Source organism: Neocloeon triangulifer, unplaced genomic scaffold (assembly GCF_031216515.1).
Source record: "Neocloeon triangulifer isolate White Clay Creek 2 clone unplaced genomic scaffold, ASM3121651v1 ptg000012l, whole genome shotgun sequence".
In the NCBI taxonomy this organism is placed as follows: Eukaryota; Metazoa; Arthropoda; class Insecta; order Ephemeroptera; family Baetidae; genus Neocloeon; species Neocloeon triangulifer.
The window spans coordinates 3,645,458-3,668,752 of record NW_026775554.1 but is presented as its reverse complement, the minus strand read 5'-3'; the positions used below and the strand labels follow the sequence as shown (position 1 = coordinate 3,668,752).

The following is a 23,295-nucleotide window of genomic DNA, read 5'->3' as shown; positions in this document are numbered from 1 at the left end:
CTTCGTTTGGTGCAGTGACGCGCGGGTGTGAGATGTTCACAGGGTCGTCTTGTGTATGACTTTTTTTCTGGCGGGACGATCCGTCGGCGAACAAAGAAACGCAAAGTCAACTGCCATAATTCACAGCACAGCCAGGTGTATTTCACCTCCATTCATCCCCCGCAGGTCATTGAGCAAGAGAGACTCTCTGGCTCACTTCATTCAAGCGCTCAGGTAGAAATTTCAATGGCCAGGGTGGGTTTATGGTGTTGCACTATGAGGTGTGCCCGGGAATACAATTTAGCCGGAAATACGCGCAAACAAGACCGCCATTCAGGGTGAAAAAGAAACTCAATTGGAATTCCACCCCTCCAAAAGTGAGTGAGCATTCAAGAGGTGCCGCGCTTTCGGATGTGCCTTTTCGTTCAAGGTGTTTCCGAAAAAGATAAATTTTTCTCCGACTTCATGTGAAGAGACCTTGAAAATTCCTAAAATAAAGACCTGAGTTTTTTGGAAATATTTAAAAATCAAAGTTGGCGGAGGAAAAATTTATGATAAAACTCACAGTAAGCTCTGCTCATTTAGATGTGGTGATGTAAAGTAGGCAAATTCTCTACACAGAAGATGCATTTGTTGCCTACATTTTCTCATTGTTTGAAATTGAGCTATAAAGCGCTTCAAGAAGAAAGAAAAAACTTGAAGGTCGTGATATCATAGCTGAACAGTAAATTTAATTTTAAAAATGTCTTTGCTTAATTTTAATAAAATGTGTCAATGTTATTATTTAATTCTATTATTTTATATTTACTTTTGATTGAATTTTATAAATATGATAATTTCAAGTAAAACCAGGATTGTCGGTTGGAATTTCTAATAAAGGTGAGAGCGAAATAACGTTAATTTTGCTTTTTAACACGATTACGAGCCCCTTTTAAATAAGCGAGCGGATTGCTCCAGTATCACAATTTACACGAAATAAACGCTCAGCGCAAATAAAATCCTCCCCGGCAGTTTTCTTTCGGTTGAGCTGCAGTCTGCGCTCTTAAACGAAGCCGCCGCGCGCTTTATCTCCTTTTAATTTACATTTTTAATTGCGCCAACCGCGCCAGGTTTTCTTCTCCTCTCTCTTTTTGTTATTAAAAGTTAAAGCATAACTTTTTAACATCTTAATTACATCAGCAGCACAGCGATGCAGTTTAAAAAGTCATTCCTCCAGAAGGAATTTTTATTTCCTCGCTTCTTTCTGCCTTCTTGCACCTCTCTTGCTCTCTCTTGCCGTCGTGTTATTATTGTCTCTTATATTAGATTAGAGCGCGCGAGAGTGGCTCCAAAACGTTACCATGTAGCGCAGCGTCTTTTATTAATTTCTTTTGACACACACAGACTTTAATTGCACCCTCGAAGGAGTGGAGAAGTCCTCTCTTCGAGCTACTGCTTTTTCATTAAAATCCCTTTGCCAAGAGTGATTTCAGCTCTGCTGAACCTCTCTTTATTCTTCTCCATAAACGTCGCTTTTGCTTTCCCCGCCGCGCCGAAAATATACAGCCCCAATAAAATATACAATCGTATATGTTTCACCTTCCTCTGTTATTTTTCTTTCCGAGTAGGCGAGAAAGGAATAAATAATATATTTTTCATATATTTCTATTTTTTATTGTTGCACGGATCAAATGGATTCCTTTGCATACCAGAGGATGTGCAAAGGAGTCGTTGGCTCGGAAAATATTGCCCTCCACAAAGTGTTTCGCTCTCCATTTAACATTTGCCCACACATCATGGTGCGCCCGCTCTTTTTATTGGATGCAACCCGCTTAGCGCGAAACAAATGCTTGCATGTTCCTTTCCGCTCTTTAACATGACAAAGGCCTGTTTTGTTGGATGTGCAGCTTTGCACTTGGGCCCTCATCCGGAATCCCTTTCCAAATATATGATATGACCAACAGAAGAAATAGATGTGGATTTGCGCGGAGCGTCCAGAAAATATACGAGAAAATTTAACCTTTGGTAAAAAAATTATACAAACTTGGATCAGCAAAAAAATGTGAATTAAAGGAGATGCTTTTGCAAAAAACAGCCTAATTTTGATGGTAATTCATCCCTACATTAGCATAGTTTGTAGATTAAATTTAATAATTTTTTTTCTCAAATTTGGCCTGATCAAAATTAATAAAAGTTTTAGCAAATCACGTTCATATCACTACAATATTAGGATGAAAAATAAAATCAATAGGATAGACCACATTAAAAATTTTCACTGATCGCTTAAGGGAAAAAGCTGAGAAGTTTTAATTGTGTAGATATCATGACATCCTCTTCAAATAAAATTTTCAAGTTTAAATCTACAAAAAATTCATAAGAAGTGTTAAATGTTATCAAATTACATATTTGAAGCTAAAACAAAAATTCTAAGAAATAAACTAATATATAGTGCATTAATTTATGCGACTATTTTGTTGGAAGTTTTTAAGATCCAAGTTGAAAGAAAACTTTTTGCATCCCACCCAAGCGAGTTTGAACGACATGTGTGTGTCTCCGATTTCCAGCAAATGGAGCGTGAACAATGAGCCCCATCATAAAATTTCATGAGTTTGCTCTTGAAATTTACAATCGAAAAGTGCATACGAAATCGCGTCGCCTGCTTGTGCAATAATGCAGCACGCATGGCATGCAGGGGAGCGACGCATGTGGGGATAATTACGGCGAGAAAGAAAAGCAAGTTGATGCATTGCGCTGAGGAAAGCAGCCCCTTCTTCTTACATAAGGAGATAAGCGAAGAGAGAGACGATCACCGCAATCTGTTGCTGCTGGAACTCCTGGTACATCAGATTTTTTTTTTAATCCGAGCAAAAGCTCGCGAGAATTTCTCATTTCACGCGCCGGAGTAAACACATCTGCATGAACCTAATTTGGCGCGGCAATAAAAAATATATTTTGCATTTTATTACTTTTAAATTGCCGGGAGAAATTCCCTCGGCGCGTATCCACCCCAGAGCTGCACAATTTTTATATCTCAGTGTAGCAGCAAAAGACGCCGGGCGGATTTTTCAATCATGCTGTGAAGCGAGGCGGCAAAAATCGGGCCCGCCGCCGAAAAATATGCCGGGGTGAAAAAGAGACACGCCGCCGCAGCCAAGAATTTGTTTGACGTTTCGCCGGCACGGGCAAGGGCGAAATAATTTAATTTGCCCACCGATCCGCACGTCTATGCACTCTTTGAACTAGCAGCTCAATCTCGCGTCGATTTCCTGCTCTTTCTGCGATCAAACGACACCATTTATTTTGATGCATTTTATTTCCACGCTGATATATAATGACGAAATAAAGCCGTTGTAAATTTTAAAAGCTTTTCCTGGAAGCTCTAAGTGCTGCTTGAGAGTGGTAATTAGCATTGGCGGACACACGCGTGCGGTAGGTCTCTGTTGATATTCGGAAAAATTTATCAGCACGAAACCGAGACAACAATTCGCGGGAAGCGCGAGAGAGGAAAACTCTCCGGCGCAGGGTGTCATTATTCGCTCGATGACAGCTTGAGATTGAGCACCGCTAATGGAATTCCCGTGCAAAATTTTAATCTGCACGCAATTTTGTCATAAAACTCGTGAAATTCGACAATTAAGATTTTATCTATTGGGCACAGCACCAAGTTTGCTAGCAAAAAATTGATCGCGATAAAATATTTTACAAGCTTTTTCCGGTGTATTTTTAATCAACGTGTTCAATGTCAGAAATCTTAATCAACTTTTGAAGTGGAAAACAAAAGTATCAAAAAGTATTTTATCTGTCAAAGAAATTCAATAAAATTAAATACAAATTTAAAAAATTTTATCAAAGTTATTATTTATTTGTAGCAAGAATAGAACTTAATAAAAAAAATCTGTTAAATATGCAATATCAAGTTTTTTAAGTATTTAGAATTTGTTAAAATTGTTTTTATAAATATAAATATTTGTTTTACTCGATATTTTTATCGCCAAGAAAAACAGTCAGCGCCAAGCTTTAGCCGTCAGAATAGTTTTGCATCCCATAAGACGGGCGCAGGCATCAGTTGGGGCGCCGACTCGTATGAAGTTTGCAATAAATTTCCCTCTGATCTGCTGACGGTTGTGCGTGTTTTCGATTTTTATTAGGGCGTTTCCCCGCACATGCCGCAACTACTCGTGTACGCACATTCAAATTGAGTATCACAAAGTATCAGAGATCCTCGTGCGGAGGGAGAGCTTGTGCTGGGAAGAACAAGTGGTGCGTCCGTAACACGGTGGCAACTCTACCTGCGCCGCCGAGCGACACACGTGCGTGCGTGGATATTATTCAGGGGATTAGCACCAGTCTCTCATAAGTTAATTGCCATCCATACGTGGCATAAATCAGGATGGGATTATTTAAGGAGCTTACGGAGAGCGCCACGAATAAATAACGCCCCTCTGTATACATTTGAAATACACACCTTGTTCTGCTGGAGACAGAATAAGAAGGGTCGCCGCCGCCGATGAAATTCAGTGCCCTCTCGGCACACATATTTATGTAGTACCTTCATGTGCGCGAACTGTGTCCGGCATTCTTACTTCTGATCTTTTGATCCCGCTGCCTTTGTTTCCCCGCTCGCGTATAAATAATGCCGTCGGCGAAACCCAAAATGTATCCAACAGATCACCTTCACAATGCGTTCCGCCTTTCATATTTCACGTTTCCATATTTCTCCAACTAGTTTTCATTGCCCTTTTGAAGGAATACACGAGTTAGGGGAATTTATTTCTCTTCAGAAATCAATAACAAAATAAAATATAAGTGACAGAAATTTCATCTCACATTTAGAATTATTTTAATTTTCTAGGAATATGAGTAAATTTCTCATATTTTATAATTTCAACTTTAATTAAGTTAATTAAATTCACTAATTAGAAAATGAAGAAAAAAGGAAAATAATCCTAAAAAGTAACCATTTTTACCTTATTATTCTATAAAAAAATGACATTTTATTAATTGGAAGTAAATTAAAATTTTAAAAAATTTTAATTTTTTAAATAAAATTAGTTGAAGTAGAAAACACTTGCACGATTAATAGCCATTTTCCTGGATTTTGTAATTATTTTTTAGAAATAATAAATTAATGTGATTTGGCTTACCATCCAAACAGAAATGAATTAAAAACTCTCATAAATTTCTGTCAATTTTCAACAAACACAAAGCAAGTGGAATGAGTAACAATTATTCCGTTAGCAAAGTGAAATTATTCATCGTGAGCGGCAGTTTGGAGCGAATAACGACGTGCGTTATATTCAAGGATTCCCCTCGCGTTTGTCTGTGTATGAGTGAGTGGGATGCACGCGGTACGCGAAAAGCAAGTGCGGCGTTTAATTAATATTAAAAAAGTAATAACGCTGAGCCGCGCCCGCAATAATAATTCAATTAATGACAATAAAATTAAAGCCTCACGTCCTCTCTGTTGCAGCGCGAGTTCCGAAAGTTTAATCGCGCGCGCCGCCGCCGAGTAATTAGACCGAAATAATAATTGCCGTTTAAATAAAAGCAGATGTTACTGTCTGTGTGTGTGTGTGTGTGAGTGAGGGCGAGATTTGCGGTAACGATTCGGTCACACGCAGAATGCGAATGAGACGGGGGACGAAACCCCTTAATGCAGGCGGCGCGCGCGATATTTTGTCTCGAAAACAATCTGTTGGAGATGAGGTGGCGTAATGCGAGGCTATTTGTGTGTTGTGTGTGGCCTGATATCTCGCCATTAAATAAATGAGTGCGTCTGCTGCTGCGGCGCACTTTTATTCAGAGAAATGGCGCTTTTGAAACTGCTGCTTTTGTGCGACTTTCCGCAAGCCCATTCGTTTCCACTGCTTTGTTGAGCAGGGCGAGTTTCGGGTAAAGACTTAAAAGAGCTGCGGAATTTGTTTTGTGCCAATGAATTCAGCTTTACGTAGAAATAAAGTAAAAAATAAAATGTATTTTTCAAATTTCATCTCATAAAAAACAGTTTAAAATATGGTTTTTTTTAATTACTATTTTGCACTTTTTATTTTTTTAAATTAAAATAGAAATAATAACACTCATTTAAATCATTTCAAATTAATATTAATAATAATTTTACCGAATTTTACATTTAAACGTTTCTTCCAAAACACCAAATCTCTACAAAACTGAAAGTAATCGCCAATAATATAATATAAAAGATGAATTAAGGTGATCACGTGGTGCAAAATGCTTTATTAATGATGACGTTGGTCATCCGCTTTTTGGCATGGCAGGGGCAGTTTCATCCCCCGGCTGACGCCTTGTGGGATTAGCTATTGACAGCATCGCCTTCCAACGTGGTCAGACTCGCCGATCATCGGCGGCCATATTTACAAATCTCTCTTATTTTCACATCAATCTAACTTAAATCTCGGCAAACGCCTGACACCCTTATTATTCCGGGCAGCCGCAGCGGCCAACTTGATGCTGCAGGGGGAAGCTGACGAGAGCGAGGCGAGGCGGCTGCTGGTCGGAAAAATATTGATAATGCTCTCGACGATCCGACTGCGATTATTCAGCAGAAGAGTGCGGGATAATGCGGAAGACCGCTTTTCAGCAATTTGACTTACAAGCTGACGCCCGAAAAAAGGCGGCAGAGTCACAAGGGGCTAAAAAATTCAGACGACCCTCCCTTGCCAGGAATGTTAATTGTAAATTTTTTATTCCAGAAAAAATTTGATCATATAATCAAGGGTGAAGAAAACTACAAATTTCTAGGAAAATTTGAAGAAGATTTTTGAAAAAATTTGCTAAATAGCAAATAAATATTTAAAAAGGAATCATTATTTAGAGTTACGATCAAAAGTTATGTAGTAAATAAGCCAGGCAGAGATATACTTCCTGAATAATTCATAACTATTTAAAAATTCTTTCCCAAAATTCATTCGAGTTTAGAGTTAAATTTAAAAGTAATTAATTTTGGAAAAAAAGGAAATGTAAAGGATTTACAATAATTAATAAGTACTTATAATTTTCCTTATTTTCTTGATTCATTACTTTTAACTCTAACTCTAAATAAATGTAAAATAATTTTTACAATAAATTTATTATTTTATGCTTATTCTCCAACCTCTTGCTGCACTAATACAGTTATAAAAACTATTTAATGATTTAATAGATTTCTTAATTTTTTCATTGATTTTGGCGCTTTTGTTGTGCGGGTTGCAGCCAAATGACAAATAATTAAATTTAAATTCCAGATGTCAGAAGTTTGACAGAATTGACTTTTTCCTAAAATAACATTTGAATGGAATTCCGATCCATTCCACACAAGGGGCGTTTGTAAGAAAACACGACCCTGCTGGCGATTCTCATTCCCGGAGCTCGTTTTCACCCCTTGTTGCCGCCGACGCGTTTTTATTTGCCACAATGCCATTATCCACCAGCAAGAGCGTAATCTAAGCAGACGGGCGGGCATTCCTTTCTTTTCTTCTTTCCCCAGCATAACTTTTAAAAACTCCTTTTCGCGTTTTTATAGCCACTTGACGTGATAAGGGCGGAAAAAAGACGCGAGGGTGGCGCAGCTGGTATTATTTAAAAAGTTTGTTAATGAATAACACGAGGCATTTATCACTGGCACTTAATTTTAATCAATCGACACACAAGACACGGCGCGAGGGAGGAAATTTGCATGCCCCGAGCCGAAAAATTCAAAGCCCTTCTAAAGCTCCCCTTTTTAATTTTCCGTTTATCACACCCTCAAAGACTTGCTCCTCCAAATTACAAGAAAGAAAGAAAGCTTCTTGCTCTTTGTCGGCGTGAAATCTCAAGAAAGGCGGGCAGAGGAGAAAAATGCCTCATTTTCTTCGGGTGATATCGCGGTCGGTATTTACGAGTGGCAATATTGTGAGCGCGTTTATATATATAAAAATATATCACGGCCATTACATGACCTCGGGGGTCTAAATGACAAATACCTTGCAGAGAGTCCTCCGCTGGAACAACCCCGGCCGAAAGTATTATTATTATACGGCGGCGGCGGCACGACAGGCCTTATTCTTTACAAATGTTATCACTAGATATTTATAGCCGCCACTGGCTGCCGGCTTTTCATTTGGTATTCGTACAATTTATGTGTCGCAAATATTAGCTGTGGAGAGAGAAACACGCTGTCATTGTGCGTGTTATTAAAATCCTGCTATGATAGATGATGTTGCGAGACTCCCCGTTAATTCAAGCCATAAAAAGCCGCCGCCGACGCCGCCGCACCGGCCGCGGTTCAACCGAGCCATCTCTCTACTCAAAAGAGCACATTTTTTTCGTCGCCGAAATAATATTCTGCGCGCGAACAGCAAAAAAAAAAAAATGATTAAACGCTTGTAAAACCGCATCGTTGAACGATCGCACCCCCACTCTATGTGGATATAAAGGGCGATTAATCGCGCGCGCCAGCGTGTTTTGCTGACGCTGATTTTGCGCTCGGATGTTTCGTTCGAGAGCGCGCTGATTGCCGGTGTCAATTCAAAAACAACTTAACCCGGCCTGTAATTGATGACGGATTTTATCACGGGCGCACAACGCGCCAGTCATTACCAAATTGAGTGACAATTAATCAGGCGGGCACTCACTCTTTGTGGCTTCGGCAGAGCTGCAAAATGAACAGCGGTATACAGGATTTTCGCAAAAATAATGAATTATTGTTTTGTATTGTTTGGGTATTCATAAAAAATTTGAATTTCAATGAGATTTAGATAAGGATCGTTAATTTAATTTTCTTGCTTTCTTCCCGAAACGTTTTTAGAAAATGATGTATAGTTTTTTTTTGTACTTTTTTCATATTTTTATAGTTTTGTTAATAACTTTTGATTATTTCTTTTATTATTATTTATCATTTAATCTTTTAAAATTTAACAATAATTTTTCTTACTTCGATTTCTTTTTTGTAAAATTGATTGATGAAAGCTGTAGTTTTATAATAACAGAAAATTCCCAGCCGTTTCTTATTAAAATTCAACACGTCCAATTTTGTATTTTCATCCCAAACTTTCCATCTTGGTGGCAAACCATTCCGGGTGGAGCATTTAATATGATCTATATCTATTTTATTTGAGGCGACAAAGCGACAAGCGGCGACTTGTGCGTACACCCCGCTAAAAGGACATTTGTCATGTTTGTTTAGTTGTTCTGGCCGGTCCTGCGAGAGCATTTGTTTCGCTCAGAGCACATCTTTTGTCGGGACGCAAGAGAGCCGGACGCGCACTTTGAACTCAAGTTTGCGCGACTAATTGTGTAATGAATGGCCATCGGGGGCGACCTTTGGCGCTCGCGTCCATCTGCCGACGCGTTTCCCCCCGGCAGCTTTTTTCCGGCCAAAATCTCTTATGAAATTAAAAGCAGCAGCAGTTTCTGTGAAGTTTTTCTCTGTGCGCTTGGGCGGAAAAGCGCTCGAGCGAGCGCGCACTGCGCACAGACAACATGATGCGCGATATCTTTCATCTTCCGCCCCCTTGAAGGAGGGAATTTAATTAAGTGAAATTACGTGTGTGTGCTCCGCGCGCGAGTGTAGGAGTTGCAGCGCAGTTTAATTATGTTACGGAGATAAAAACGCGCAGCCTAGTTATTTATAATAACAAGATTACACACAATAATGAGTAAATAAAAACGCTCGCTCATTCCCGAGAGCGACACGAGGAGCAGAAAATCTTGAATTTTTGTCAACTCACAAATCTCCCCATCTGTATAAAACTCTTGTGTGTACATTTGCCTCCCCCTCGATTGTCGCATCCCCCCGCGAGCGAGCGAGCGAGCGCGTGCGGATATTTATTGTATTATTTTATCTCTCTCGACGACAGACAGATAATGTGGAAACCGAGAGTCAATACTTGACAAAATTCACGCCGAGTTTCGCGACAAATTTGATTGTCGCGCTTTGTGAAAACGTATAATGTGGGCAGACGGTGTTTTATTGGTTTTGGCCTGGTGCTGCATGACGCAATTAGTTGAGCTCAATCGAGCCTGATTTGATATGCATCGACGGGTGCGCTGATAGACTGACTTTATTTGAACGCGCGAAACATGAGCCGATCCGCTTGTGCCAATTGCCAATCGAATAAACACACATGGAGGCAATGCACGGGATTTTTTATATAGTTGCAAATTATATATGCTGAAATGCTGAGCTACAGAATTTTTGCTTTTCATATAATTACCAAATTTTTCAATACAAACTTTATTTTATTATTACTGGAGAATCTTTCTTAAACTGCCAGAGAAACAGAAGTTTGTAATTTAATTTTTTTCAAGCAAATTTTATTGGAAACTAAAAGTTTGCTGAAGAATCTTATTTTTATTATTCAGTATATACCATGTCCGAATTTTTCAATTTTTAATTCACGAATAAAAATTAAATATTAATTTAAGCAGTCCAAATTTTAGTCTGATTATTATGTTCTCTAAAAATTTGTGATGAAAAGAAAAGGGTTCGGCAAATCCTTTGCATCCAGCTTAACCACAAGCTTTACAGAAAAATTAGCAATTCAAATTTTCCTCCTAAAAAATGCACAAAATTTTTTTCGCAGCAAGTGCGCTGTTAATCCCTGGCACCGCAGCCGTTTGGGGCCACTTTAGTCCGTGTCTGCGTATCGGGAACAATTAATTAAGTGTCGACAATAGTGTTGACAGAGAGAGTGTGGGTAGATAAGCCCTCTCTTCCATACCCAGCCGCAGGTCTCCGGGGATGTTGTGATTAGAACCCATATGGGCCCTAATTATGTGTGGCGGTGGCCGTGTTTGCGCTGCTCTCTCTTTCAGGGTGCAGATTTAATCAGGATTCCGGCAGCAAAGGGTGCAGCCGCCGCCACAGCCGACATCAAAAATGCATTTTTCCGCGCAAAACGAAAAGAGTGAGTGCAGCGCGAGTGACCAGATGGTGCCCTCGTTAGCGCCGCACCGGGTATGCAGATTAAGCGCCCCTTCCCCTTGGCGCGTCCATTAGTTTGGATTCGGCATGCATGATGCGCGAATCCGCCCGTGTGTGTGTGTGTATGTTTGTTACGTTGGAAACCCCTGTGCAGCAGGACAGCTGTGTGTGTATAAGAAAAGTCATTTGCAAGTATTATCCCTGTTTAGCTCTCTGCCATGTTCGCTGCCCTCTGCGCGTGAATGTTTTCTAAATCTGGATTTGCGTGGTAAAAAATCACCGGGCGGAGATGGAAGAGGAAGTCGGTTTATTCGATGCGGGCTCTCCACTGCAGGACGAAAAACTCTCTTTATTTTTTGTTTGAAAATCTTTTTGCGATGCTGCGGAAAGTTACCAAAATTGATGAACAATTGCAATTTATTTTAACGTAATTCATTCCCCACTTTGTTTAGTTTACAGATTTCTTCCAATTGAATTGTTGTTACTGTTGAATATTTTTCTTCAGTTGATATAAATTTTTGAAAGTTTCAAATGTTCTTTTTGGTTCTATTTTAAGTCAATAAAATTAAAAGCAATATAAATTTAAAAAAAAATATATATATAAGTTCAAGAGAAAACATTGAATTTCAAAACAGAATTTTTTATCAACGGTTTAAAACTTGAATATATTTTTTACTTTTTAGAATTTTTTATCACGCAGCATTTTCAATATGAAAGAACACTAATGACAGCGGAGCTCTTGGGCAAAATAAGCGTGAAAGTGTATTCAAATTTTTCCATGCAATGATGAGTTTTGACTGCAAACGTTTACTGACAAGCCCTTTAGCTGATTTCTTTGAACTCCAGCCGTCTTTTCTTTCTTTCTTTCTCTCTCTATTTTTGTACTTCGCATTAATCCACGGCAATTTGGTTATCAAAACTTGTTAAACTCGGCATGAACGGCGGCACCTTGTCGGAAAACGCAAAGTCACACAATTAGTAATTCACTGCTGGTCAGCATCTCTCATCTCCCCCGTCATCGACTGTTTGGCCGGCCAACAGCTTAAAGGCTCCTTTCTAATTAGGATTTCCTGCTTCAGCAACCGCACTTTGAATAAAAGGCCATGCTTTATGGCATTACCTGCTCCTTGGCCGCGGCAATAAAAGTTGTTTTGTCGGCGCACATCACAGCGGAGCATAAAAGAAGTCGCAACTTTTTATATTTGCCCTCTCCCCGCCTCGGCTTGATTGCCAGGTGGCATTTTTTTTTCAATTCCAATTTTACACCTCGAACCCTAGCTGCGCGCGAGTGCCATTTTATTATCTTTTTGTGCTCGCCCTGAAAGAATTTTTTCGCCTTCGCACGAAAATGAATTTTATTTCGACCTACGCACCCAACACGAAGTAGAGTAAAGAGGTCACTATTAGTGCACTATTTAAAAGAATTTCTGTGTATCTAACAGTAAATTTGTTAACCAGCTTTTCATTTTATACTCGTTACTCGCTCGGACTTATCCACTCCCCCGCACTCTCCCCTGGACACGAAAACTCTTCTTATTTAATTTAGTGAAGGCGGCGGGCCTTTCAGATATACAATAAAAGGAAGGAGATTGTAAAAATACTTCGTTTGCCCATCTCCATAAAACCTTTTCAGCCGACTGCTGACTGACTGAGCGAGTACGAGAGAGATTCGTCTCGGCAAAAAAAAAGTAAAAACCCTCCGAGCCCAACTTCATGACGACTGGAGGTTTTGTAAGATATTTCCAAGGGCAGTATACACAAAAAAACTTCACTATTTTAGCTTCTAGCGGCGGAAAAGGTTCACCCATTCAGCAGCTTGTTTGTTATTTGAAAATTTGTACCATATACTTTAAAAGATGAAATATAATCATGTAAGGTTTGAAACGAACACAAAAATTTTAATAATTTTTTAACAGAAAAGAAAGTTTGAAATTCTAAATAGCATAAAACGTATTTTGTTTAAATGATTACAAAATAAGACCCAAATGCCACAAATTTTACTTTGAAGTACCAAAATGATTTTTTTTCCAGTATTTTCAGTTTTTTTCTTTTAATTTAATTTTTGATGTATTGATTTGGTGCAAGATATATTGTATTACTTCTTATTTCAATGTATTTGAATAGAGAACAAATACAATGAATTAATCAAATAACTTCAGATTAAGAAAAATTGTACAGTTTCAAAAGAGTGAGTCATGTCTGTCGATTGCGGGAAATCAACACTGTGACTTTGTTTTCCTTTTTCATTTTTCTTCTGGTTTCCAGATTATTTATATTTATTTTATATTTTCTGGTATTTATCCTTCTAAAATTCTAAACTTTTCGTTAGGTTTTTAACTTAGTTATTGCCACAAAATTTGGCACATCCACCATGCAAGTATCAGCACGAAAGCTTTAATTGAAAATTAAACACGAATGAGAGGAAGTGGAGAAAAATAAATTGCTAATCGTCCACGTTACGTGCAAAATGCAATTTCAATGTTAAAGCTCATCAATTGGGCACACACTCTGGCATTTTATTGCACACTCGGCGATAACCGGCAAGTCAAATAATATAAGCAGCTGCCTTATATTTTATAATTTAAGTGCCGCGATCCGTTTTGAATGCTCGCGGCTCGTAAAACTAGCAACTGTATATAATATCTGCTGGGATGTGTACAATAAAAATAGATTGCTCTTAAAGTACTACATGATTTACGTATTACACGGCCGCGGCCTGCAATAATAAAACACCTCTGTAAATTATATCATGAAAGCGCTGCCCTCAGCTGCTGCCGTGTGCGGCCGCGGCCGACTACCATGCGCGGCGCCTCCTCCGACCAGAACATTGGTTCGCAGCCCCGACCGGCGTAATTAATACCGCAGCACAAAGCCAACAAAGCCCCGCACTCTCGCCAGGCAATAATAATAATTGCGCGTGTAATTAATTCAATTAAACGCAAACGAATGGGCGCGCGCTATTTCACCGCTTTAATTCTGCGCGAGGATCTTTCAATTAGCTCGGCGGAAACAAAAGCTACACCAAATTGGAATGCGCATTCCAAAGCTCACACCAAATGGAACAAACTTTTTTTGAGTTCAAAATTTTCATTAATCTTCAAAGATGAAATTTGCAAATTATGAATACATATTGAGGGTTTTGAAGCAAAATTTGCAACAGTTAAAGACAAAATGATGATTAATTGCAAAATGAAAACTGTTAAAAAAAGAAGTTCTTTAGAATTTAAAGAAAATTTATGCAAATAAAATTGAATATCTTTTGTTCCTCCTTCAAGAAACGGTCCTCCACAAACAAAAATGTAGAGAAAAATTCAGACAAAACCTAAGATAAATTCTTAATCCGAAGCAATCTGCTTCAGTTGTTACTTTTTTTACACTAGAAATGTCTTTTATTTTTTTTTCTTACTTGAAATCCAAAATGAAAAAGTGGGATTGAGCGCTACAAATGATAAGTTTTATTCAAACGTTCTAAATAGAAGATAAATCAAAATTAAAAATTAAAGGTTCACTATTTTCTTCTTATTTCAAAACGATTTTAAGATATTAAATAAATGTTATATAACATTTTACGCTTGCAATTTTTGTGAAGTTTTTTTTTTTTTTTTAATTTTTACTCTTCTTAATTCTTGTTTTATATTATGCTATTTATTTTGTTTATCTGCGAAGATGACAATAATTTTTTTTAATCAAAATCAACTCTCATTTTAGAATTTGGATGAGAAAAAATATCAACGATTTCATTGATTAAAAGTTGATATAGAATTTGCAAAATTGATTGATAAAGCAACGCAATATTTATTCCAGAGGCAAAGCTTCGTTTGCCAGAATTAGAATAATCCCTGCCTGGGTAAAAGTTCTCGGCATTAATTGAAACTTTTCAGTCTCCGCTCCGAAGCTTATTTTCCATGCCAAAAAGGTATAATTTTTTTGCGACCAACTCATTTTTCAGATTAATTTTTCCGCGTTAACTTTTTTTGTCTCGCTGCCGAGCCGAGAGAGACGAATAAGAATTTATCTGGCAAACATTTCACTCCGGCGACGCAAACTGACGCGTCCAATTAAAAAGCGTCGAGATGGCTTTTTCGGGCGCAAAAAAGGTTGGCGGTCGCGTATTGGCAGAAAAACCGCATTGCCGCTGTTAAATTGAGTGAAAAATGAATGTGTTAAATCTCGTTTTGCTTGGCGGCGGCGCGCGGCGGGCGCTCGCACAATGAAACATGAATCACTGCAGAATGAAACGAGCGTTTTTCCAAGCGCGCGAGGTTATTATTTATGGCCATTGTGCAATAACATCTTACTTTGTCACACCTCTTTTTTGGTCTCGGTGCCGCAGCGAGGCCCGCGCTGCGACAAAAAGCAGGGTCAAGAGGTCATCCCCAGGGAGGCGAATCGGCTCGCGGCGCATGAGCACCGAAATGGCGCCGCCCTTTGCATCCCTTTGAGCACCATTGGAGCACCGGCGAGGGTGCCGCCCCTTTTTATTGCCGTGCACGCGAGGCCAATGGAGGCGGCTTTGCCAGCCAGATCAACTTTTCAAGCTGTCAGCGGCGAAAATTTCTCTTTTACCCTGCCACTGCCGCCGGCGAATAGATTAAAGAAATAAAGTCACATTTTAAAACTCAATCTGTTTGAGTTTGTCTGCTTTTTGCGCCGCACGAACAAAAGGGTTGTAAATAACGCTGGCAATTTATTGCGTTCAAGCTGCTCGCCGTCGAGATATTATTTTTGTATGCAAACGCGACCAATTCGGCTGCTCTGCGCTTTTTTCCCTCTTGCATAAATGTGACATGTCACAAATTTCTCCGGCCTGTGCTGACGGGATTTATAGCAACGTGACAGCTCTGGATGTGAAACAAGGAGTGATTGCTTTGTTTCTGTGAGAAAAAAACAACACGAGTTTTTTCACCTTTCAAAATCGTATACATGCAAAATCTATGGTTTTCAAAAGATACTTTGTAATAAAAATTAATAAATGAGAAAACTTAGTTACTTATTCATTTATTAAAATCTAACTACAGCGAAATAATTTGATTGAAGTGGTGGCGCCGTTTCGTCCAAAAATTGAATATCAAAACTTAACTTTCTGTGAAAAATAAGCCAAGAGTAATAACTTAATTCATTATCAAATAAACTATTAAAAATTCAAATTTTCAGCTATTGTAAGCTTAAATTCCCTGATCGTGGTGTGAAGATTTTGATTAAATTTTTCTCAAAACAAGTTGGTGGATTTTGTCCTCAAGTCTTTTTCAGTCTTTTTAAACATACTTTTTGCTTAATTTATAAGAACGCATTTTTAAATTATTTTTTTCCAAATATTTCTCTTATGCAGTTTTTTGTCCTTACAGCATAAGGATAAATTTTAAAAGTTAAACAAATTCACAGCTCTAGAACTACATATAAGAATTTAAAGTCCTGTTTAACTTTTGAGCAAAACCTCTGCAAATTTGGAGTCTTTCCCGAGTTTCTAATTTTGAGATTCTTACCAAAAGACTTGAGTTTGCGGACAAAGCCAAGGGTTAGCTCAGCACAAGAGCTATATAAGTGTCCTTTCAAGAAATTCGCCATATATTTCAAGCACCATCTCATCATCGGGCTCTTTCATTTCCTTTTCTTAATAAAAAGCAAGAATGTCGCAACACACACAGCACCGCGCTGCGTTTAAACTCTCTTTGCATCTGCAGATGAAAACAGAATTTAATTTCAAAGTTGGAATGGAGTGCTCTTGATTACCACTCGCAGCAGTTAAAAATGGCAATTAAAAATTTAATATCGGCGTCTCTCTTCTTCCACAACAAGGTTGGAAGAGCCGCGCTCGAGCTTGTCTTTTTGCATCGATTGAGCTCTCCGAGAAGAAGAAGAGGCAGTAAAGCGCCTTTTCTCGTCGTCGACTGCAAGAAAGATGCAACAAGCCTGATAAAAATATAATAATTTTTAATTAACAACGCCTTTTGCACCCCCGACTGGCGGCTCAAGAGGAGCACTCGAAATGCTCATTCGGTCTCTCTCCCTTCGGCGTTTTGTTTCGGGGACAGCATTTTTATCGGGGTAATAAGGAGTGAGCCCGTTTGAATGCTAAAAAGGCTGATCAGATAAAACGACTCAACTATCTGCGTTCCCCTTCATGTCGCCGCCGCCGCCGACTACTTATTTATTGCAACACAATATTAGTCGCAACAACGCGTCGATTCCGGCGAGAGGGATTGTTTGATCGCGCGCGCAGCCAATGAGCAAGGAAATAAATTTCTCCGGCCGCGTAAAAAAGCATTATACATATTTATTCGTGCGACCAGCCGAGCTATAATAATATCGGTTTGTCCTTTTCAATGGACCAATAAAGAGAAATCTGATTGTATGCGCTCGCAAGTCGACGTGAATTATTATTTGGCTCTGGTGACTGCAAAGATAATGAGGGGAGATTTATAGATCTTTTGAATTCGGATAATTGTTTAGCAGCGCCAACATATTTGCATCAAGTTTTAACCTCAGCTCTCCAATCGCTAATCAGGGCAAAACTTTACCATGCTCTTTAAAAGGTGTTCAATTTTTTTTATATATATAGATGGAAAATATTTAAGGCTTTGAAAAAATGTAAAATTTACTATTATTTCTGCAAAAATTATAGCGAAATATAAGATCAACATATATTTGAATTGGTTTGTACAAAATTATTTATATTTTTTTTATACCATTTTTACAAAATTTTGTTTGTTTTAATAAAATTAGATTTGGTATCCTTCAAAGCCTAAATTAATCAAATTATCAACTTATAATTTCTTATTCAACTTTGAAGCCATATGTGAGGTCCATTTCTTTTTATTATGAAGCTTTCATGCGCACCGCGTGTGGACGGGAATTCATAAAATCCATTAAATCTGAATATACCCCGAGAAATTTTTTTATCATTTATGGCCGCGGTGAAAATCAATTGTGCCAGAATATTCGGGGCCATAAAATGCCAACTCGCTCGCCGGGTGAGCGGTTTATAAAAGTTCGGAAACACTCGTTGTTGCTAAAAGGCCATATAAACTTTTTAATAAGGACTGCACAAAGCGAAAAACAATCGGCATATTTCGAGTCAATAACAATTAAAGCAAAACGTCGTGCACCACTCAACGCGAGTCGATTTCCCAATGCAGCTTTAATGGAAATATTAAAAGGGCCCGTCGCGTTTACAACCCGGAGGTAAAACCGAGCGCCACACACGATACATTTAAAAGGTGTTACATGTTGTTATAAAAGCTATTAAGGCGACGATATTGCGTGCCTTCACTTTATTAGCATAATTTGATCACTAATGGATCATAATTTCTCAAAAACACTTACCGACTTGCGGTTTACACGCGGCCATTAACGACCAATGGCCAAAAGTACACATATTTTTGCATTTTTTTTCACCAAACTTCAAGAACGGCTTTTCGTTGCCGACCGACGAGCGTGGAAAGAGCATGCGAAAAAATAAGAAGAAGTTTCTGTACTCACGTCGAAAGCCGCGTCCTTCCTCCGGGGTTGATCGCTCGGAGCCGGGAGTCTCGGCGCGGCAATTGGCCGCCTCTTCGGTGCCACTCATGCTTTCGTCCTCTTGATGATTCAAAGGAGAGGTGCTGAGGTCAGGTGAACTGGCCTCGTGGCCGACCTCTAGGTTGTAAAGACTCTTGCTGCAACCTGCCCTGATGTCCGGCTAAAATTTACAAATTTTATTATTTTCATTTTATTTCACTAGAATGCTTTATTTTTTAATTATTCTTTGTCCAAAATATTTAGTTGTTTTTAATTTATAAATAAAATATTAGTTTAATAATAAAACTTTTTTCAAATGAAACATGTATTTAAAAAGATTCTTTATCAAATGCTTTTTCATAATTTTATAACAATCTTAAAATTGAATTTTTTTCCCAATCTAATGCGCATAATTAAATTTCAGTTTTAATCAAATTTAACTTTGATTGCCTTGTATGAAGAGCAAAGGATCCAGCAAACCCCAAATCCTGAAAGTGGGTAAACTGGTGGTATTTGCGAAACATGCTTGGCAACAAACCGCAAGATTCATTGCTTGCTCTAATAACACTCACCCCTGTTTTGAGACTTTTGGCCTGAGGAGGGGCGAAAGCTGATAGTGGTCGAAACGCGCCGTGCGTGCCAAAAGTCAATCGAGGGTCAAGTGCTGGGTGCAGAAACTGATGCGGCTGGAGATGCTGCAGCAAATGACCGGGGTAGCCAAATCGACCAGGCAAATGCAAATCCTTTGGAATCTGACACAGATTAAACAACTACGTCAACAATTGCCCGAGGGCAAGTAATAAATATCACAAAAGTATTCTTAATTAATTTCAAAATTGCACAAACTTAAAAAAAAAAAGAGTTTTGTCTTTAAATTAAAATAAAAATCAATTATAAAGCAAAATTATTCTTTATGTTCCTTTTCATTAAACAAAACTGAACTTTTTACAGAAGTATTTTTTTTTATGAGAAAATAAGCCACACTCAAGGCCGCAAGTGAATTTTTCATACCTGAGGATTGAAGGTCCTTTGCATAGTCAGCACATCGCTGAGGGTGTCTCCCCCTTGGGAGAAAACGACCAGAGACGGAGGAAGTTGAGGATTTGTTGCATAGGCAGCCGCCGCAGCGTTGTCCATCTGAAGCACAAAGTAAAGCAAAATCCAGTAATCAATACTCAAAGTAGATAGTTCACACTTTTTTTTTATAAAATTTCAAAATAAAATCACAAAAATAGGGTTCAAATTTCGCATTCCGATTTTTCTCTTTTGTAAAATTTTCATAAAAATTAGTTTATAACTTTTTCATAGATTTGGAAAAAAATGCATTGTAATATTAATATTATTTACCAAATTAATTAAATAATTACTGTCATTTGTGTGTTTAGCAAGAATTTTGATACAATTAATTTACGAAAAAAAATATCTGAATTTCAGAAAATTAATTCAAATAATTTCTGTCTATAAAATATTTCAAAATGCATATTTTAGAAGTATTTCAATTAAACTTCTCTTATGTACGGCTAAATTCTGCTTAATAAAAAAAAATACAGCAAAATAGTGATTTTTGGGTACATAAAAATACCAAATTTAAGGGTAAAAAAATTCATTAATAAATAAACTGAGAAATGATAACTTTAAATAGTATTCCTTTGAAACTCCAAAGAAAAAAATGAATGACAAAGAATTAAAAAAATCTGCAGAAAATTAATAAAAAAAATCGTTTATTTATCTTGAATAGTCTTACATTTTCAACTAATTGCTGAAATTTGTACTCGAGTTTTGAATAAAACCATAAAATCAAAATCAATCAAGAAATGAGTACGAAGCTTGTTCTACTTTAACGCTCTTGCAAAACTTAAAATGATGAATATTATATTTTAGCGTTAAAAAATAGCTGGGGAGCTTTTTTATGGTATTTGAGCAGAGACATCGGAGCCAGGCAGTGCTCAGCTCTCAGCGTCTCTAGATTCAGTTTCACAATTTCGCGTTGCACACAACAAGGAGAAGACAATAATCGCATCGTCTCCTGGCCAAGTCAGGTCTGTGTCGTTGGGTGCATAATTTTCTCGGGCATCTCAAGTGAAATGAACGAACTTTTTTCTGCTCGCTTTGCATGCTGCTGATTACCACGTGAAACACACCAAGAAAGAGGCTCTCGTATTTCTTGTCACAATTGGAGATTAAGCAGCAGAAAGATGATTCAATTAGCATGCAGCGAAATCTGATAGCCGCGCGTTGTGACATTATTAAATTTATATACCTGTGCGCGAGAGAAGACGCTACTTTATCATCGCAGCCAAGCACTCCTAAGTAAGTAAAATGCGCGCCTCGGGACAAATTATTATCATCGCAATTAGCAACTTGTGTCACTTTTTAAGAGGCAAATTTATGCATCACGACTAATTGCCAACTTAAATCGGTTTTAGCGAAAAATAAGATAATGCGCTTATAGAGAATAAACGTATAGTTTATAAATGCTTATATCAAATTTGCGATTTTCGCGTATAAAATAAGTTAAAATAAACGTACAGCATAAAACTTTGTAAATTATAAATAAACTTCACTTGTTTTAAAGATCTTGCTAGCTTTTAGCACATTACGCGTCTGTTAACCAAAATTTAAAATTTTCTTGAAATCGATGGTTTGATTTGTTCTGAGAAAAATAAATAAATAAAATCATTTCTCTGATAGAAACCAAACTTTTGATTTAAAATTCTAAAAAATTACGCAAGTAATCCTTTTTCTCATCCTTTCCAAAACTTACACTTGATGATAGGGAATAAGAAAACTGTAAAAAGGGCCAAAATTTTAACACTACTTTTTAGCCATATAATATCTTTCTTTAACTTGGTCGTTTTTATTACTTGGTATGACTGTTTTAGTGAAATTCCTTCTATGAATAGAGAATTTTTCTGTGAGCAAACACCTTCTGAATATTTTGATCCGAAAAATTCCGGTTTTCAAAAAGTTTTGGCGGAAAAAGTCTGACAAATTGCCGCATGTGAAGAAATATGGAATTTTTTCCTTAATGATCTTAATTTTATAAAAAAATCCTTACTTTGAAGGGAAATTAAATTTTTTAATCAAGTTAACACTGAAAATTTTCAAGATTATAATTTACATTATTATGTATTATTATTGTACATTCGGTTTTTCTTGCAGTTATTTTTAGGAACTTGTAAAAAAATTTAATTTATTTGCCAAAAAGAAAAATTTGAGCCTCATAATTTGATACTAAGAGATTTTTTATTTCTAATTTACGTTGAAAATATTTTGAGAAATAAAATTTTGTGACATTATCTTCAATATTGAATTAATTTTCTGCAGCATCAAGATAAATAACTTGATTTATAATCTTTATTAAAAATTTCAACTAAAACTGCAATATTATTCAAAATTTTAATATTTTTAACATCAATTTGGAAAATAAATATTAATGTCAATATTTTTAATATTTTTTATTAGATTTATTATCAAAAAAAAAAAATTAAAACATGGTACTGAATGAAAAACTAAATTTCTATTCCTCTTACTTTTCAATTGTTGCATTAAAAAATAGCAAAAATAAAAAATGAAATTAATTTCTGAAAAGTTGCCGGCACGCGGTTCCTTCGCGCGGAGTGGCGTTCGAATGCTGCCTTCAGCTGGCGAACATGGCGATCTCGAGCGACAACAAATCCACAAACACTTTCTTTACGGCTCGATAAATCATCAATCGCTTGACGAAATCCACCAAAAATTTCAAATCTGAGCCGCAGACTCGTGCAAAATTGATAACTATACTCATTTCTGACTATCAGCCGTAAATTTATTCAAATCCAAGCAAAAACTGAACACGCTCGGAGAGGCAAATTGTGGTTGTTTACGCCTAAGTATCTCTATAATAGAGGAGACTGAAAAATTTAAAATAAAATTATGGCAAAGGAATTAAAAATTTAAGCAACTTCGCCAAGGGAAATTTGGTTTTTCATTGAAAATCTAGAGATTTTAGCGGAAAACAAGGTTCACAAAGAGCGGCATCAAAAGTCGGAAAAAGCGGCGAAAAATCGACCTACCTTGAGGCTGTCTTTGGACCGAACTAGAAAATTATCAACAATATTCGTGCACTAGGTATTTATAAACGAATGTCACATAATTGTGGGACCACATGTGACCTGCAAACCCTTTATTTTGAGACTAAAATATGAGGATTGACTCACCTACTCCCTCATGTTGAACGCGCTTGTTGTTGTCCTCTGGTGGGAGGGGCGGGGCTAAAAAAGGAGGAGCTTCGAGTGGCGCGAAAATCCATCCGATCCGAAAATGCTGAATATCGGCCAAATATCACCAAGTTTTCAATTTCAATTAATTTAAAATTTGAATATTAATACCTCTTGTGTTCATAAATTACCATAAAATATTCACAGGTGTTTTTATTGTTTATAAAAGTCTGATAAGACTTTGGTTGTTTGAATAAGCAAATGTTTCCTGATCCAGACTACAGGGAGAGCTCCATAGACCGTTCGTCGTTGAATTCACACCATCTACAGACCACTGTTGAAAGCTTGCTTTTTGTTAGCTTGGATGAGCAGGAAGCGCCTGTGAAATCGTGAAGTAGGCAACTTGTGCAGTGCATGTGTCGAGCGGGTAGTCCAGAACTAATAAATTTAACAGAAACTAATGAGATTATTGTTTTTTTTTTTAATTTTTCATTCGTATACTTAGTTATAAATAATAATAAATAAATTGAATAATTAATAAAAAAGTTATTTTCACTTACTTACAAAAGTTGACAGAGCATCATAATCTGGTAATTAAATTCCAAAACATCAAACCTCATTTAAGAAATAAGGAACTTATAGAAATGATAAAAAAAATATACAACCTCAAATCCCAAAAATATTACTTCTCCCATTATCATCAGCAAATTAAAAGCACAGTTGGCTGCTAATAATTAAGAA

General features: G+C 37.3%; 1 protein-coding gene across 1 annotated transcript in view; it reads right to left on the bottom strand.

The window, feature by feature from the left end:
• Window positions 1-22,600, bottom strand: part of LOC132196833 (E3 ubiquitin-protein ligase RNF220-like) — a 42,349-nt gene extending 19,749 nt beyond the window's left edge. The window contains exons 1-4 of the mRNA XM_059619747.1: window positions 22,555-22,600; window positions 19,367-19,492; window positions 18,928-19,125; window positions 18,338-18,536 (exon numbers count right to left, since the gene is read on the bottom strand). Of these exons, the coding sequence (XP_059475730.1) occupies window positions 18,338-18,536; window positions 18,928-19,125; window positions 19,367-19,492 (523 nt within the window). The 5' untranslated portion in view covers window positions 22,555-22,600. The remainder of the gene's footprint in view (window positions 1-18,337; window positions 18,537-18,927; window positions 19,126-19,366; window positions 19,493-22,554) is intronic.
• Between the last annotated feature and the right edge of the window lie 695 nt (window positions 22,601-23,295).